Raw genomic sequence first — 18,423 nt, forward strand, 5'->3', positions numbered from 1 at the left:
ACTTCCCACTGAGCATGGAGCCCAATGCAGGGCTCAATCTCACAACCCTGAGATCATGACCTGAGCTGAAACCAAGAGTTGGACACTCAACTGACTGAGACACCCAGGCGCCCCTATGACTGGTGTCTCTATAAGAAAAGGAAATTTGTGGAGGGGAGGCAAGATGGCAGAAGAGTAGGGGACCTCATTTCGTCTAGTCCCTTGAATTCAGCTAGATAGCTGTCAAATCATTCTGAACACCTGCGAGCTCAAACTGAGATCTAAGGAAAAAATGGCTGCAATTCTACAAATAGAAAAGCAACCACTTTTTGCAAGGTAGGAGGTATGGAGAAGTGAATCTGAACCAACATATCAGAAAATAAACCATGGGGGGAGGGAGCCTCAATCAGCCAGCCACCAGAAAGTGATATAGCAGTGGACTACAAAATTGGAACTTTTAGAAGTCAGCTCCGGTGAGGGACTTCCCTGCCTGAAAGGTGCTCAGGTGGCAAAGCAGGGCAGAATCCTAGGTGGGACAGTGTGGTCTCAGGATCCCTGGGGTCACAGAAAGAACAGGGGTGCCTGAGCCTGAAGAATTCCCAAGCGTTGGAGCAGGGAAACCAGTTATGGTCAGTGAGCCCAGGAGGGGGCTCTCAGCTCAGTTCGCCATAAACCATGAACCACGGCATGATTGGGCAACCGCTCTCTGTGTGCAGGCCTTGCAAAGGGCAAAAACACTGCTACCCTCCGCCTTCCCCTGGGAGGATTGTTGTGGGTGCACACCGCAGGAGTTTGCAGTTTGGCACACACAGAAGTGAAGACTGCTTATCCCTGAGGGTTTACTGAAGAGAAGGGACTGTGATCTTTCAGGTCTGGGGCTGGAGATCAGGGCGTGGCCATTTTAATATTCATCCTCTAAAGAGGCACAGAAAGCCTTCAGGGAACAAAAGCCACAAAGAGCCACCAGAAGCAGCTTACACTGAGGCCAAGTTTATGGAGCACACAGGACTGCAAAACTCCAGCGCTAGGGAAAAATAGTATATATAATATGAAGTTTTTTCTCATGATTCATTTATCTTTCAGTTTAAAATTTTCCATCTTTTTTTTTTTCTTACACTGTTGGTGGGAATGCAAACTGGTGCAGTCACTCTGGAAAACAGTGTGGAGGTTCCTCAAAAACTTAAAAATAGAGCTACCCTATGACCCAGCAATCGCACTCCTGGGTATTTACCCCAAAGACACAGATGTAGTGAAAAGAAGGGCCACATGCACCCCAATGTTCATAGCAGCAATGTCCGCAATAGCCAAACTGTGGGAAGAGCCAAGATGCCCTTCAACAGATGAATGGATAAAGAAGACGTGGTCCATATATACAATGGAATATTACTCAACCATCAGAAAGGATGAATACCCAACTTTACATCAACATGGATGGGACTGGAGGAGATGATGCTAAGTGAAATAAGTCAAGCAGAGAAAGTCAATTAGCATAGGGGAACATAAGGGAACATTCCTTATTTGTGGAACATAAGGAATAACACGGAGGACCATAGGGACAGGGAGGGAAACCTGAATGGGAAGAAATCAGAGAGGGAGACAAACCATGAGAGAGTCTTGGCTCTAGGAAACAAACTGAGGGTTACAGAGGGGAGGGGGGTGGAGGATGGGGTAACTGGGTGATGGGTATTAAGGAGGGCATGTATTGCATGGAGCACTGAGGCTTATACGCAACTAATGAATTGTTGAACACTACATCTGAAACTGATGATGTACTATATGTTGGCTAATTGAAATTAAATTAAAAAAAACATATGAAATTTGTACCCAGACATGTACATGCACAGAGGAAAGACCATGTGAGGGCACAGAAAGTGGCTATCTACAAGCCAACGAAAGAGGCCCCCGAAGAGACCAATCCTGCTGAATCTGTTGTTTTTTAATGTACAGTGTATTGATTGATTTGACTTAAATTGCTATAGCTGGCAATTGGTTTACATGTGTAAAATTGCATTCCCTTTGTATTTCATGTGTAACTTACCAATTGAGTGAATTTAAAAACATTTTAAAAAAGATTTTAGTTTTAAGTAATCTCTATACCCAACAAGGGGCTCAAACTTACAACCCCGAGTTCAAGAGTTGCACACCCTACCAACTGAGCCAGCTAGGAACCCTGAGTACATTTTATATTAAGGATGGATTATGCATATTTGGGTAAACGAAAGTTGTATCTTATTTGATTTATCCTTTGAAATCCCTTCTAAAAGAAAAAAATATATGCAGTATATGATCATAATTAAGCCTTTATATAAAACTGTATACGTTCATATATATTAATTTTTTAAAAGATTTATTTATTTTAGAGAGAGAGAGAGAGAGCTTGTGTAAGGGGGATGGGCAGAGGGAGAGGGAGAGAGAATCTCAAGCCAACTCCCCACTGAGCATGGAGCCTGACACAGGGACCGATGCCACGACCCGGAGATCATGACCTGAGCTGAAATCAAGTCAGATGCTTAGCTGACCTAGCCATCCAGGCACCCCCATGTAATAATTTTTAAGGAAATATGACTCTTACATGGCATATAAGTTAATCTATTATCTGGACATCAATTTGGTGGCTTCAGTTTTCCTTTATCCATTACCCACTGGACTTGAGTGCTGCTTTACTTACTGTGCATGATGTTAGAGACTTGAAACTCTGGATCATGGGGCTGCACTACATCTGCATCGGGGAGGAAGCGCTGCATATTCTCTGTGAGGTACCAGCTTTGATTCTCATCAAATACAGAAAACAGGATGACATTTCTCTTGTCCGACATCATCTGTTAATTACACATATTGAAATAAATAAATAATAATAATAATAATAATAAGTGAATAGTCACTTTGATCATAAAGAAAGAAATGCTATTAGTATTGTCCCATAAAAATTAGCAGTCTACATATGTGCACATATACCAGGGCCTGGGAGTAGCAGTGAGTGTAACTTTAGAGCAAATGTGTCCTCAGGGCAACTTTAAAGACCAAGTGATTATTCAGTGTTTTTCTCAAACAAGTTAGTCAAGTCAAGGAAGATTAATGTCTTTCCTAAACTTTATGGAAAGACATAAAGGCTTTATGGAAAGGCTTGCCTTTCCATAAAGCTACCAATCTATAAAAAATTAAAAATAGAAAACAAATCAAATAACAAAGTTAAGATGGGCCATAAAATGTTAACTAACATTAATATCTAAAGTTTTCTGTTAAAAAAGTTTAAAGTTCTTTTTAGAAGAGCAGTTTGTATATGAACCAAAGTTATGAGTTATTTGCTAATTGATTCTGTTAAGATTTAATGTGTAAACTTCATTAATACGTATAAATTTCATTTTGCATAACCTAGCACTACAGAAACCAAAATGCTGAGGAGAGGACATTGGAAAATATAGAGGTACATTTCAATCCTCTTCCAAAAAACTGGTGGAAAAAACTATAATTAGGAAAAATTTGTCAGGACAGGTACTTGCCCAAATATATGCCTTTTTGGGTTTGTGTGTCATGTGTTTTAAAATTCACGTGCTTTACTCTCTAAACCAAGGAAATGTTTTCAGACTAGTAAAAATCCTATGTAGTAAATAACCAAACTGACATCCAGTCAAGTCTCAGCAATATGGCAACGAGTTATTCTGATGCAAGCAATGAGTTTTTGAGAAGCACTAGGCTTTCCTTTCTCCTTTTTAAAAAAAGATTTTAGTTATTTATTTTGAGGGGGAGTGGCAGAAGGAGAGAGAGAGTCCTAAGCAGACCCTGCAGTGAGCACAAGCCTGATGTGGGGTTTGATCTCACAACCCTGAGATCATGACCTGAACCACATTCAAGAATTGGGTGCTTAACCAACTGCGCCACCCAGGCACCCCAGCATTAGGCTTTCCTTATGCAGAGAATTTAGCTTTATTTTCTTTTTCTTTTTTTTTTTTTAAAGATTTTATTTATGTATTTGACAGAGGGAGACACAGCGAGAGAGGGAACACAAGCAGGGGGAGCGGGAGAGGGAGAAGCAGGCTTCCCACTGAGCAGGGATCCTGATGTGGGGCTCGATTCCAGGACCCTGGGATCATGACCTGAGCTGAAGGCAGATGCTTAATGAATGAGCCACCCAGGCGCCCCTAGCTTTATTTTCTTAAAGCAGTATAAGTGGTCTAAATTCTAAACATTTCTGAAATATTTTATATCTTTCCCTGTATTCTGCTCAACAAATATTTATTGAATTCCTACTACATGCCATGCACTATGCTAGATGCTGCAGATATGTTCATTTTGAGGTGTCTTTGAGTCACTCATGATGAGACATCCAGGGGAGAAGTCTACACTCTGATACAGATTCATGGGTCATCTAAAAATGAGCGGTAGTTCAACATGTAAAAATGAGCAAGATCATTTACAGAAAGTGGAATTTTAAATTTTTTAAAGTTTTATTTATATAAGTAATTGCTACACCCAATGAGAGGCTTGAACTCATGACCGCAAGATCAAGAGTCACATCCTCTTCCAAGTGACCCAGGCAGTGGCCACCAGAGTGAAATTTTAGACTGGGAATGAGTATTATAGGAATATAATAGGAGGGGCGCCTGGGTGGCTCAGTCGTTAAGCATCTGCCTTCAGCTTAGGTCATGATCCCAGGGTCCTGGGATTGAGCCCCGCATTGGGCTCCCTGCTCAGCGGGAGGCCTGCTTCTCCCTCTCCCACTCCCCCTGCTTGTGTTCCCTCTTTCGCTGTCTCTTTCTGACAAATAAATAAATAAAAAATCTTAAAAAAAAAAAGGAATATAATAGGAGAGGCTCTCCTATCTATCCAGCAGGCAAGTTTATTAAACCAAACTAAATTCAAAAACAGCTGTGAGAAACCCAGCTCATTTCTTTTATTGGCCAATACTGCAGACTATTATATTTTCTGCAGACTATAGGGGGATGTACACTGAGAGAGTATAGGAAATATCTGAAAGTTCATATGCATCATCAGTCCATCAAACCCAGAACTTTGAAAGACATGAACTCACCTGGTTTCCTCTTTGATCTACAGATTCTTTGTAGCAGATGAGGAGAGGGCCAATGAGTCCTGAAGCTAGATCTCTCTCCAGATTAATGAAGCTTGAGTAATATCGGGTCAGGCACCGAGGATCTGATTTAGTTGGCCCATCTTCTACAGTCACTGTCCATTTATACTTGAATACCTCTCCTGGCAGAATTGGCATATCTTTCAAATGTTTCATGCCTACCCATACCCAAACCACAAAATATCTTGATTAGAGTATAACAAGCCACATATTGGTAAATCCTGTTATTTCGAGGGCTCTACCAATTTATATGTACATGTGAAGCTTCTCAATAAATTGAAACTAAATTTGCGCCTATTATAAGCTTAAGATTCACACAATTGTTTTACAATAAAAGTGGGTCGAGGACTTGAAGTTTTATTACAAATCTATAGTGATCAAAACAGTATGGTACCGGCACAAAAACAGGCACATAGATCAATGGAACAGAATAGGAAATCCAGAAATGAACCCACAACTCTATGGTCAATTAATCTTCAACAAAGCAGGAAAGAATGTCCAATGGAAAAAAGACAGTCTCTTCAACAAATGGGGTTGGGCAAATTGGACAGCCACATGCAGAAGAATTTTCTTACACTATACACAAAAATAAACTCAAAATGGATGAAAGACCTAAATGTGACACAGGAATCCATCAAAATCCTAGAAGAGAACACAAGCAACAACCTCTTTGACCTCGGCTGCAGCAACTTCTCGCTAGACACGTCTCCAAAGGCAAGGGAAACAAAAGCAAAAAGGAACTATTGGGACTTCATCACGATAAAAAACTTGCAGGAGGGAAGAGTCCAAGATGGTGGAGGCGTAGGAGACCTAAATTTTGTCTGGTCCCAGGAATTCAGCTAGATAGCTATCAAATCATTCTGAACACCTGTGAACTCAACCGGAGATCGAAGAAAATAGCTACAACTCTATGAATAGAAAAGCGACCACTTTCTGGAAGGTAGGACGTGCGGAGAAGTGAATCCGAGGCGATATTCGGGAAGATAGACCGCGGGGGAAGGGAGCCTCTGTCGGCCGCTACTGGCAAGTGATAGAGCTGCAGAGCACAGAATCGGAACTTTTAGAAGTCTGTCTGCTGAGGGACGTCACTCCAGTGGCTGGGGGCGGGGAGGTGGAACCCTCACTGGGACAGTGTGGTCTCAGGACCCTCGGGGTCACAGAAAGACCGGGGGTGCCTGAGTGCGGCAGAGCTCCCAGGTATCAGAGCGGGGAAGCCGGCTGCAGAGACAGAGCCCAGGCGCGGGCTCTCAGCTCCGGGTTGCCATAAACCGTGATCCGTGGCACAGTCGGGCCACTGCTCCTCCAGCAGGGACCCAAGAAGCGGCAGATCTGGGGAGACTCCCCTTCGTCCCCTGGGAGGAGCGGCATGGGAGCACACTACAGTGATCTGCTGGGTTCGGAGACTACACACGGGGTCGTGTGCCAGAGACAGAAATGCTGGGTCACAGGCTGGGTGAGCATGGAGTGCGGCCAGACACCGGGGAGACGGGAGTGACTGACTGCTTTTCTCTGGGGGCTCACTGAGGAGCAGGGCCCCGAGTTCTCGGCTCCTCCAGGGCAGAGATTGGGAGGCCACCATTTTCACTCTCGGCCTCCAAAGCTGTACAGAAAGCTTGCAGGGAACAAAAGCTCCAGAGAGCAAACCTGAGCAGATTACTTAGCCCGGACCAGGCAAAGGCGGGGCAATTCTGCCTCCGGCAAAGACATTTGGGAACCACGGCAACAGGCCCCTCCCCCAGAAGATCAGCAAGAACAGCCAGCCAAGACCAAGTTTACCGATTAATGAGAACGGCAGAACTCCAGCGCTAGGGGAATAATGCACATAGAATCCATGGCTTTTTTACCATGATTCTTTAGTCTTTCAACTTTAATTTTTTTTCTTTCCTTTTTCAATGAATTTCTTATTTTATGAGCTCCTTTTTTAAATCTTTTTTTTTTAGACAGTTGCCTTCTATTTTTTTTTAAAGATTTTATTTATTTATTTGACAGAGAGAGACAGTGAGAGAGGGAACACAAGCAGAGGGAGTGGGAGAGGGAGAAGCAGGCTTCCCATGGAGCAGGGAGCCCGATCCCAGGAGCCTGGGATCATGAACTGAGCCAAAGGCAGTCGTTTAACCAACTGAGTCACCCAGGTGCCCCATTCTTTTTAAAATCTTTTAAAATTTTCATTTTTACAGTTATATTTTATCCCATCATTCTATTTAATTTTATTTGTGTGTGTGTGTGTGTGTATATATATATATATATGTTTTTCTTTCTTTCTTTTGGGATGCAGTTTCTAACAGACCAAAATACACCCAAAATCTAGTGTATGGATCTGTTCTATTCATCTGTCTGATCATAGTCTGTTTTTTGTTGTTGTTGTTTTTCTTTTTCTTCTTCCTTTTTTGTTTTTTTTATTTGTTTGCTTTTTGTTTTATTAAAGTCTTTTTTTTTTTTAAAGATTTTATTTATTTATTTGAGAGAGAGAGAATGAGAAAGAGAGCACATGAGATGGGGGAGGGTCTGAGGGAGAAGCAGACTCCCTGCCGAGCAGGGAGCCCGATGCGGGACTTGATCTCAGGACTCCAGGATCATGACCTGAGCCGAAGGCAGTCGCGTAACCAACTGAGCCACCCAGGCGCCCTGTTTTATTAAAGTCTTTTTAATTTTCATCTTTACAGTTACATTCTATCCTTTCAATGTATTTAATTTTATTTTTGTATGTATATGTTTTTCTTTCTTTACAATTTTGAGATGTAGTTTCTTTTAACAAACTGACCAAAATATACTCAGGAGATAGTGTACTGTTCTGCTCTGTTCACCTGCTTGTTTACATCCCTTCCTTTTTTGTTGTTTTTTTTTCTTTTGTTTTTTCTTGTCTTTTAATTTCCATTTTTACAGTTACATTCCATCCTTTCATTGTATTTAACTATATTTTTATACGTATATGAGTTTTTCTTTCTTTACAATTTTAGGATCTAGTTTTCTAATAGACCAAAATACACACAGGGTCCAGTATATTGCTCTGTTCTGTTCACCTGTCTTGATTATATTCTCTCTCTTTCTCTCTTTTTTGGTTTCAGGTCTCTTCTGGTTTGTTTAGTGTATATTTTAGTGTTTAGTTTATATCTGGGGTCGTTGTTGCCATTTTAATATTTTGTTCTCTTGTTCATCTATTCTTCTCTGGACAGAATGACAAGATGAAAAAACTCACCTCAAAAAAGAGAACAAGAGGCAGTACTGACTGCCAGGGACCTAATCAGTATGGACATAAGTAAGATGTTGGAACTAGAGTTCAGAATAACGATTACAAAGATACTAGCTAGGCTTGAGAAAAGCAGAGAAGACACTAGAGAGTCCCTTTCTGGAGAAATAAAAGAACAATCTACAAGGGTAGAAATATTAGATTGGCAGCAGACCTATCCACAGAGACCTGGCAAGCCAGAGAGGACTGGCAAGACATATTCAGGGTGCTAGATGAGAAAAATATGCAGCTAAGAATACTTTATCCAGCTAGGATGTTATTCAAAATAGAAGGAGTGATAAAAGCTGCCAGGACAAAAAGAAACTAAAAGAATTTGTGATCACTAAACCAGCCCTGCAAGAAATAAAAAAAGGCATCCTATAAGTGAAGAGAGAGCCCAAAAATAACAGACCGGAAAGGAACAGAGACAACCTACAGAAACAGTGACTTTACAGGTAATATAATGGCACTAAATTCATATCTTTCAGTAGTTACTCTGAATGTAAATGAGCCATTCAAAATGCCCCAATCAAAAGACACAGGGTATCAGATTGGATAAAAAAGCAAGACTCATCCATATGCTGTCTGCAAGAGACTCATTTTAGATCCAAAGACACCTCCAGATTGAAAGTGAGGGGGTGGAGAACCATTTATCATGCTAATGGACTTCAAAAGAAAGCTGGGTGGCAATCCTTCTATAAGAGAGATTAGATCTTAAACCAAAGACTGTAATAAAAGATGAGGAAGGATACTATATCATAATTAAAGAGTCTATACAACAAAAATATCTAACAATTGTAAATATTTATGCCCCTAACATGGGAGCAGCCAATTATATACACCAATTAATAACAAAATTAAAGAAACACAATGATAATAATACAATAATAGTAGGGGACGTTAACACCCCACTCACTGCAATGGACAGATAATCTAACCAGAAGATCAATAAGGAAATAAGGGCTTTGAATGACACACTGGACCAGATGGACTTCACAGATATATTCAGAGCATTCCATCCTAAAGTAACAAAATACACATTCTTCTCTAGTGCCCATGGAACATTCTCCAGAATAGATCACATACTGAGTCACAAATCAGGTCTCAACCAGTACCAAAAGACTGGGATTATTCCCTGCATATTTTCAGACCAAAATGCTTTGAAACTTGAACTCAATCACAAGAGCAAAGTTGGAAAGAACTCAAATACATGGAGACTAAAGAGCATCCTACTAAAGAATAGAATGGGTCAACCAGGTAATTAAAGAAGAATTTAAAAAATTCATGGAAACTAATGAAAATGAAAACAAAACCATTCAAAACCTTTGGGATGCAGCAAAGTTGGTCCTAAGAAGGAAAAACATAGCAATACAAGCCTTTCTCAAAAAATGAGAAAAGTCTCAAACACAAGCTAAACATACACCTAAAGGAGCTGGAGAAAGAACAGCAAATAAAGCCTAAACCCATCATGAGATGAGAAATCATAAAGATTAGAACAGAAATCAATGAAATAGAAACCAAAAGAACAATAGAACAGATCAAACGAAACTAGGAGCTGATTCTTTGAGAGAATTAATAAGATTGATAAACTCCTGGCCAGACTTATCAAAAAGAAAAGAGAAAGGACCCAAATTAATAAAATCATGAATGAAAGAGGAGAGATCATAACCAACACCAAAGAAATACAATTTTAAGAATATATTATGAGCAACTATATGCCAACAAACCAGGCAATCTGGAAGAAATGGATGCTTTCCTAGAGACATATAAACCACCAAAACTGAAACAGGAAGACATAGAAAATCTGAACAGACCCATAACCAGAAAGGAAATTGAAGCAGTAATCAAAAATCTCCCAAGAAACAAGAGCCCAGGGCCAGATGGCTTCCCAGGCAATTCTACCAAACATTTAAAGAAGAAATCATACCTATTCTTCTGAAGCTGTTTCAAAAAATAGAAATAGAAGGAAAACTTTCAGACTCTTTCTATGAGGCCAGCATTACCTTGATCCCAAAACCAGACAAAGACCCCCCCCAAAAGGATAATTACAGACCAATATCCCTAATGAACATGGATGAAAAAATGCTCACCTTACAGCATTCATAAAAATAGACTCAAAATGGATGAAAGACCTAAATGTGAGACAGGAATCCATCAAAATCCTAGAGGAGAACACAGGCAGCAACCTCTTCGACCTGGGCTGGAGCAACTTCTGGCTAGACACGTCTCCAAAGGCAAGGGATACTAAAGCAAAAAGGAACTATTGGGACTTCATCAAAATAAAAAGCATTTGCACAGCAAAGGAAACAGTTGACAAAACCAAAAGACAACCAACAGAATGGGAGAAGATATTTGCAAATGACGTATCAGATTAAGGGCTAGTATCTAAGATCTATAAAGAACTTATCAAACTCAACACCAAAAGAACAAATAATCCAATCAAGAAATGGGCAGAAGACATGAACAGACATTTCTCCAAAGAAGACATACAAAGGGCCAACAGACACATGAAAAATGCTCCACATCCCTTGGCATCACAGAAATACAAATCAAAACCACAATGAAATACCACCTCATACTAGTCAGAATGGCTAAAATTAACAAGACAGTAAACAAATGTTGGTGAGGATGCAGAGAAAGGAGAATGCTCCTACACTGTTGGTGGAAATGCAAACTGGTGCAGCCACTCTGGAAAACAGTATGGAGGTTCCTCAAGATGTTAAAAATAGAGCTACCCTACAACCCAGCAATTGCACTACTAGGTATTTACCTCAAAGACACAAATGTAGTGATCCGAAGGGGCACCAGCACCCCAATGTTTATAGCAGCAATGTCCACAATAGCTGAACTATGGAAAGAGCCCAGATGTCCATCGACAGATGAATGGATAAAGAAGATGTGGCGTGGGGGCGCCTGGGTGGCTCAGTCGGTTAAGCGTCTGCCTTCGGCTCAGGTCATGGTCCCAGGGTCCTGGGATCGAGCCCCACATTGGGCTCCCTGCTCAGTGGGGAGCCTGTTTCTCCCTCTCCCTCTGCCTGCCTGTCTGCCTGCTTGTGATGTCTCTCTCTCTCTCTCTGTCAAATAAATAAAATCTTTAAAAAAAAAAAGATGTGGTGTGTATGTATGTGTATATATATATTCATCAAAAAAATGAAATCCTGCCATTTTATTTTTTTTTTAAGATTTTATTTATTTCACAGAGAAAGAGATAGCAAGAGAGGGAACACAAGCAGGGGGGAGGAGAAGGAGAAGCAGGCCTCCTGCCATTCAGGGAGCCTGATGCAGGGCCCGATCCCAGGACCCCGGGATCATGACCTGAGCCAAAGGCAGATGCTCAACAACTGAGCCACCCAGGCACCCCAAATCCTGCCATTTTCAATGATGTGGATGGAACTAGGGGGTATTATGCTAGGTGAAATAAGTCAATCAGAAAAAGACAATTATCATTATGATCTCACCAATATGTGGAATTTAAGAAACAAGAGAGGATCATAGGGGAAAAGAGTAAAAAGTAAAACAAGAAGAAACCAGAGAGGGAGACAAACCATAAGAGACTCTTAATCATAGGAAATAAACTGAGGGTTGCTGGAGAGGAGGAGGGTGGAGGGATGGGGTAACTGGGTGATAGATATTAAGGAGGGCATGTGATGTAATATCACTGGGTATTATATAAGACTGATGAATCACAGGCATGTACCTCTGAAACCAATAATACATTATATGTTAATTGAATTTAAATAAAAAATGTTAAAAGAGATAAAAAGCTTTTGCACAGCAAAGGAAACAATCAACAAAACTAAAAGAGAACCTACTGAATGGGACAAGATATTTGCAAATGACATCTGACAAAGGGTTAGTATCCAATAGATAGAAAGAACTTATAAAATTCAACACCCAAAAAATGAATCATCCAATTAAAAAACGGGCAGAAGACCTGATAGATATTTTTCCAAAGAAGACATCCAGATGGCCAACAGACACATGAAAAGATGCTCATCATCACTGATCATCAAGGAAATGCGAATCAAAACTACAATGAGATATCACCTCATACTTGTCAGAATGGTTAACATCAACAACACAAGAAACAAGTGTTGGTGAGGATGCGGGGAAAGGGGAACCCTTTTGCACTGGGTGGGAATGCAAACTGGTGTAGCCACTCTGGAAAACAGTATGCAGGTTCCTCAAAAAATAAAAATAGAGGGGTGCCTGGGTGGCTCAGTCGTTAAGTGTCTGCCTTCGGCTCAGGTCATGATCCCAGGGTCCTGGGATCGAGCCCCGCGTCGGGCTCCCTGCTTGGTGGGGAGCCTGCTTCTCCCTCTGCCACTCCCCCTGCTTGTGTTCCCTCTCTCGCTCTGTCTCTCTCTGTCAAATAAATAAATAAAATCTTTAAAAAAAATAAAAAATAAAAAAATAAAAATAGAACTACCCTATGACCCAGCAATTGCACTACTAGATATTTACCTCAAAGATACAGATGTAGTGAAAAGAAGGGGCACCAGCACCCCAATGTTTATAGCAGCAATGTCCACAATAGCCAAACTATGGAAAGAGCCCAGATGTTCATCGACAGATGAATGGATAAAGAAGATGTGGAGTGTGGGGGATGGTGAACTAGGTGATGGGGATGAAGGAATGCACTTGTGATGAGCACTGGGGGATATATGGAAGTGTTGAATCACTATATTGTACACCTGAGACTAATATAACACTGTATGTTAACTGACCGAATTTAATTAAAGACTTAAAGTAACTAAATAAATAAGAACTGAAAAAAAAGTTTGTATCTTGATAATCTGTAATTTATTTTATTTTGTTCAAGGTACATTGTCTTCAAATGTCTTACAAATTTTTTGTACTAAAAAAAATGTCAGTCCAGGAGATTTTTGCTAGCTTGTTAGTTTGAGCTGAGATAAGTAGGTCTGTCCACTATTACATATAAATAATAGATATTACTATTATTATTTTAAAGATTTTATTTCAGAGAGAGAGAGAGGGATTGAGAGAACAAGTGGGAGGAGGGGCAGAGGGAGAAGCAGACTCCCCGTGGAGCAGGGAGCCCAACATGGGACTCGATCCCAGGACCCTGGGATCATGACCTGAGCTGAAGGCAGACGCTTAACCGAATGAACCACCCAGGCACCTGATAATAATATTATTAAATGTTTATAATAAATAAGTGAAAATCTATGAAGAAGAAAAAAAATCTCAAGTGCTTAAAAAATAGACATCAAAACCAGAGTGATAAGCTACAGATGATAATCCAGTTGACCATGAGAATTTCAGGCCCAAATATATGCCAAAGGACTGCTTACTGGAGTTTTAACTCACATATTTTATAAGGAGATGTGGTATCTAAATAATACTGCAATAAACATAGGGGTGCATGTATCTTTTCAAATTAGTGTTTTCATTTTATTTGGGTAGATATTCAGTAGTGGAATTACTGGATCATATGGTATTTTAATTTAAAAATTTTTTGAGGAAACTCCATACTGTTTTTCACAGTGGCTGTAGCAATTTACATTCCCACCAATAGTTTATGTGGGTTCCTTTTTCTCCACATCCTCACCAACACCTGTTATTTCTCATCTTTTTTATTTAGCCCTTCTAACAGGTGTAAGATGATATCTTATTTGGGTTTTGATTTGCATTTTCCTGATGCTTAGTGATGTTGAGCATCTTTTCATGTGTCTGTTGGCTTTCTGGAGGTCTATTCTTTGAAAAAAATATCTACTCAGGTCCTCTGCCCATTTTTTAATTGCATTGTTTATATTTTTTGTGTTGAGTTGTATAAGTTCTTTATATATTTTGTATATTAACCCCTTATTGCATATATCATTTGCAAATATCTTCTCACATTCAGTAGGCTGTCTTTGTTTTGTTTATGGTTTTCTTCCCTGCACAAAAGCTTTTTAGTTTCCACTGTGGAAAACAGTATGGAGATTCCTTAAAAAATTAAAAATGGAATTCCCATATGATCCAGTAATTCCATTACTGGGTATTTACCCAAAGAATATGAAAATACGAAATCAAAAAGATGTAGGCATCCCTTTTTTACTGCAGCATTACTTACAATAGCCAAATTATGGAAGCAGCCTAAGTGTCCATCAATACATGAAGGGATAAAGAAGATGTGATACACACACAATGGAATATTACTCTGCATAAAAAGGAATGAAATTATTCCATTTGCAATGACATGGATGGAGCTAGAGAGTATAATGCTAAGTGAGTCAGTCAGAGAAATGAGTCAGTCAGAGAAAAAGAAATACCATATGATTTCACTCATATGTGGAATTTAAGAAATAAAACAAACAAGCAAAGGAAAAAAGAGAGAGAGGCAAACCAAGACAAAGACTCTTAACTATGAACACCCTGATGGTTACCAGAGGGGAGGTAGGTGGGAGGATAGGTGAACTAGGGGATGGGGATTAAGAAGGGCACTTGTCCTGATGAGCACCGGGGGTTGTACAGAAGTGCTGAATCACTACATCGTACATCTGAAGCTAATATAACACTGTATGTTAACTATACTGGAATTAAAATTAAAAAATAATAAAAACATAAAATAAAAAAAACAGCATTGAGACACCACTTTTCACCCACCAGAGTGGCAGGAGTTTTAAAAACTGTCAATGTCTAGGGGCACCTGTGTGGCTCAGTCAGTTAAGTGTCTGCCTTGGGCTCAGGTCATGATCCCAGGGTCCTGGGATCGAGCCCCACATTGGGCTCTCTGCTCTGCGGGGAGCCTGCTTCTCCCTCTCCCTCTACAGCTCCCCCTGCTTGTGCTTTCTCATTCTCTCCCTGTCAAATAAATAAATGAATAATCTTTTTAAAAAACTGTCAATGTCTAGATATTAATAATGTGGGAAATTATACTTTCATATATGAGTAGTAGGAGTATGAATTATAACTTTATCTGGGAACAAAAGTGCAGCTATCTATTAAAAATAGAAATACATATACTGTGACTCAGAAATTCCAGTTTGAGGTCAGTGAACCTGAAGATAGGTCAACAGAAAATATCCACTTTGCAGATGAGATGGAGAAAGAAAAAAAATATGATGAAAATATTAAGGCATGTGGGACAATACCAAAATGTCATTCATGTAATTAGAGACCCAGGAAAGGAGATAGAGAACAGGGTAGAAATTTTTTTTGAAGAAATAATGACCACAATCTTTCCAAATTTGTAAAAATATAAATTTACAGATCCAGGAAGATCAGTGAACCTCAAGTGGGAGAAATATGAAGAAAATTACAGTCAGACAACAATAACATACAGGGTAAGAATAATTGAATGGAATCTAAGTTTAGCTATTATGAAGGCCAGAAGATAGTAAAACAATATTTTCAAAGTGATAAAAGGAATAAAAAGCCCTCTCAATCTAGAATTCTATATCCAGCAAAATTAGCCTTCAAAAGTGAAGACAAAGACATTTTCAAATAAAATAAAACTAAGAGAATCTATCTCTAGCATACTTGCACTACAAGGAATGATAAAGGAAGTTCTTTAGATTGAAGAGAAATGATCTGAATGGAAGTGATGCCAGATGGAAATCTGGATCTTTAGGTGGGCATAAAAAGCATTGGTAATAGTAAATAACTGGTAAATATGAAGGAATATTTTTCCTCATAATTTTATAAGACTACATATGACTATTTATTTATTTAAAAATTTTTTTTTAATCAGGGGCGCCTGGGTGGCTCAGTCGTTAAGCATCTGCCTTCAGCTCAGGTCATGATCCCGGGGTCCTGGGATCAAGCCCTGCATCGGGATCCCTGCTCGGCGGGGAAGCCTGCTTCTTCCTCTCCCACTCCCCCTGCTTATGTTCCCTCTCTCGCTGTGTCTCTCTGTGTCAAATAAATAAATAAAATCTTTAAAAAAACACAAAAAAACACAAAAACCAAACTCATAAAGGTATAGCCCAATACAAGCAGGGGGAGTGGGAGAAGGAGAAGCAGGCTTCCTGCCGAGCAGGGAGCCCGATGCGGGGCTTGATCCCAGGACCCCAGGATCATGACCTGAGCCGAAGGCAGATGCTTAACTGGCTGAGCCACCCAGGTGTCCCTACATATGACTATTTAAAGCAAAAATTATAGCATTTTCTTGTGTGTACTATAAAGCACAGAGATGTAATACATATGGAAATTGAGGTAACACTTACCTTTTGGCAATCTCCCTGAGTGCAAAGGACTGACATCAGTGATTCCATGAGGGTAGATGTTATAAGGCCGGCTTGCTTGATTCTTAAATATAATCTGAAAGTATAAATGAAATACAAGATCAAGTCCTAAAACAACTAGGATCAACAGGAAAAGTGTGGCCTATCTCCAGAAAACAAAAGCTGTCTTATATCCATGTTATAGGGGTTTGAGCCTAGATAAAGCTCAAAATATTTGTTCTTTCCATAAAATTGCTCAGACAGCTACTTAGGTTTTTTTTTTTTTTTTTTACTAAAGGCCCCTTTCCATTTCTTTAAAGTTATTTCAATCGTTTCAGGAAGTATTCCTTGCACCTTGTCACACTAATTGAAATTTGAATGTCTGCTGAGGGCACTGCTTTCCCTCAGTCTTATTCCACCATTTGGGTACTAAATTCCCCAAGAGTGAAGAGGAAAACAGTGACTCAGGTGATAAAATCTTCACTGAATGAGCAGGCATGACTAGGAGGACAGTTAATTACAGAACTAAGGAAGGGTGGCAGTCAGTGTTATCTGATTGCATGAGCTTTAAATGGGAGGAAGAATGGAAGAGCAGTAACATGGAAGCAGCAATTAAGAACATTTGAACACATCAACCCAGTCTCTAGATCTGAGGTTGGGTATGACATGAGGATAAAAAACCAACTTCTGAAAAAACTGAGGGTTTTAGAGGCGGGGGGGGGGGGGGCTAGCCCAGTGATGGGTATTAAGGAGGGCACGTTCTGCATGGAGCATTGGGTGTTATAGGCAAACAGTGAATCATGGAACACTACATCAAAAACTAATGATGTACCGTATGGTGACTAATGTAACATAAAAAAACCCAAAACTTCCACCTGCATTATTGTCTTAAAACCCACTCATTTGGTAAAACCCAATAAAGAGCTGATTCTTTGCCCGCACTTAAAGCAGCAGAATGGTGTAGATGAAAAATCACACAGCTCTGCAATCAGCCTTTTAAAATTCATGATCACAAATCTCAAATGAGCACTCAAGTTACCTAGCTATCTATTTGGTTCTCCTAGAAATTCACCTTCCCACTTACTTAGTTGATTAATATTTGGTTTCAGATTTTCATTCTCGGGCGCTTATGTTTTCACTGAGAAAGGAATTTCCTTGGCCTCCCATCATCAAATCTACCCACCTATATGCATGTGAAAATCAACTCCTATCTAATGCCAACATCTCTTTTGTACTAGTACGCAATAAGGTTGCAGCATCTTCCATTTTAAAAACTTCCTTTTGGAACAGAATAGAGAGCCCAGAAACAGACTCACATAAATATAGTCAACTGATTTTTGACAAAGAAGCAGAAGACAATAAAGTGGTGCAAAGATAGTCTTATCAACAAATGGTGCTAGAACCACCAGACATCCACATGCAAAAAAAAAAAGGAGAGAGAGAGAGAGAGAAGGGATCTAGACATAGACCTTACACCTTTTACAAAAATTAACCCCAAAAGAATTACATACCTACATAATTTTTTTTTAGAACCCTTCTGTATGTGAGCTATGTCTCTACTTCCTCATTTATTTGCTTATTTAATCATTTATTTATATCAGTAATGATTCATGGATGTTTATTTTATACTTTGGGGTATAATCCAATACTACTTTATTTTATTGCTCAAATTCTTCCACCTTGGCCATTAGAAGCTCTGAACACTCCTGTGTTCCTTTGACATTGTCCTATTCTTTTACTGGGTACTTTCTTACTATATTAAGAATTATACCGATGCCTCCAATTCGAATCCAGAATCCCAAGATTTATTCTAGCCTTATTTTATTATTACCCTCTCCAACAAGAAATCTGGCTCCCACCAAGTGTCATACATTTACTTAATCTTCAAATAATAAGTTTTGTTTATTTCTTTCCAATCTGAAAACTTTTTCTCCTAAGAACACTGGCTACAGTTTCTAGTAAAA

General features: G+C 39.6%; 1 protein-coding gene across 8 annotated transcripts in view; it reads right to left on the minus strand.

Moving 5' to 3' along the window:
- The window catches only part of F8 (coagulation factor VIII), a 139,216-nt gene that overhangs the window by 70,993 nt on the left and 49,800 nt on the right, over positions 1 to 18,423 (minus strand). For all 8 annotated transcript variants that reach the window (XM_054509701.2, XM_064574776.1, XM_064574774.1 and 5 more), the window contains 3 exons: positions 16,463 to 16,556; positions 5,009 to 5,223; positions 2,648 to 2,798 (listed from right to left, as the gene is read on the minus strand). In XM_054509701.2, coding sequence (XP_054365676.1) covers positions 2,648 to 2,798; positions 5,009 to 5,223; positions 16,463 to 16,556 — 460 coding nt within the window. The remainder of the gene's footprint in view (positions 1 to 2,647; positions 2,799 to 5,008; positions 5,224 to 16,462; positions 16,557 to 18,423) is intronic.

The sequence above is a fragment of the Mirounga angustirostris genome, unplaced genomic scaffold (assembly GCF_029215605.1).
Source record: "Mirounga angustirostris isolate CCGP_5_RB_7025 unplaced genomic scaffold, mMirAng1.0.hap1 SCAF_11, whole genome shotgun sequence".
In the NCBI taxonomy this organism is placed as follows: Eukaryota; Metazoa; Chordata; class Mammalia; order Carnivora; family Phocidae; genus Mirounga; species Mirounga angustirostris.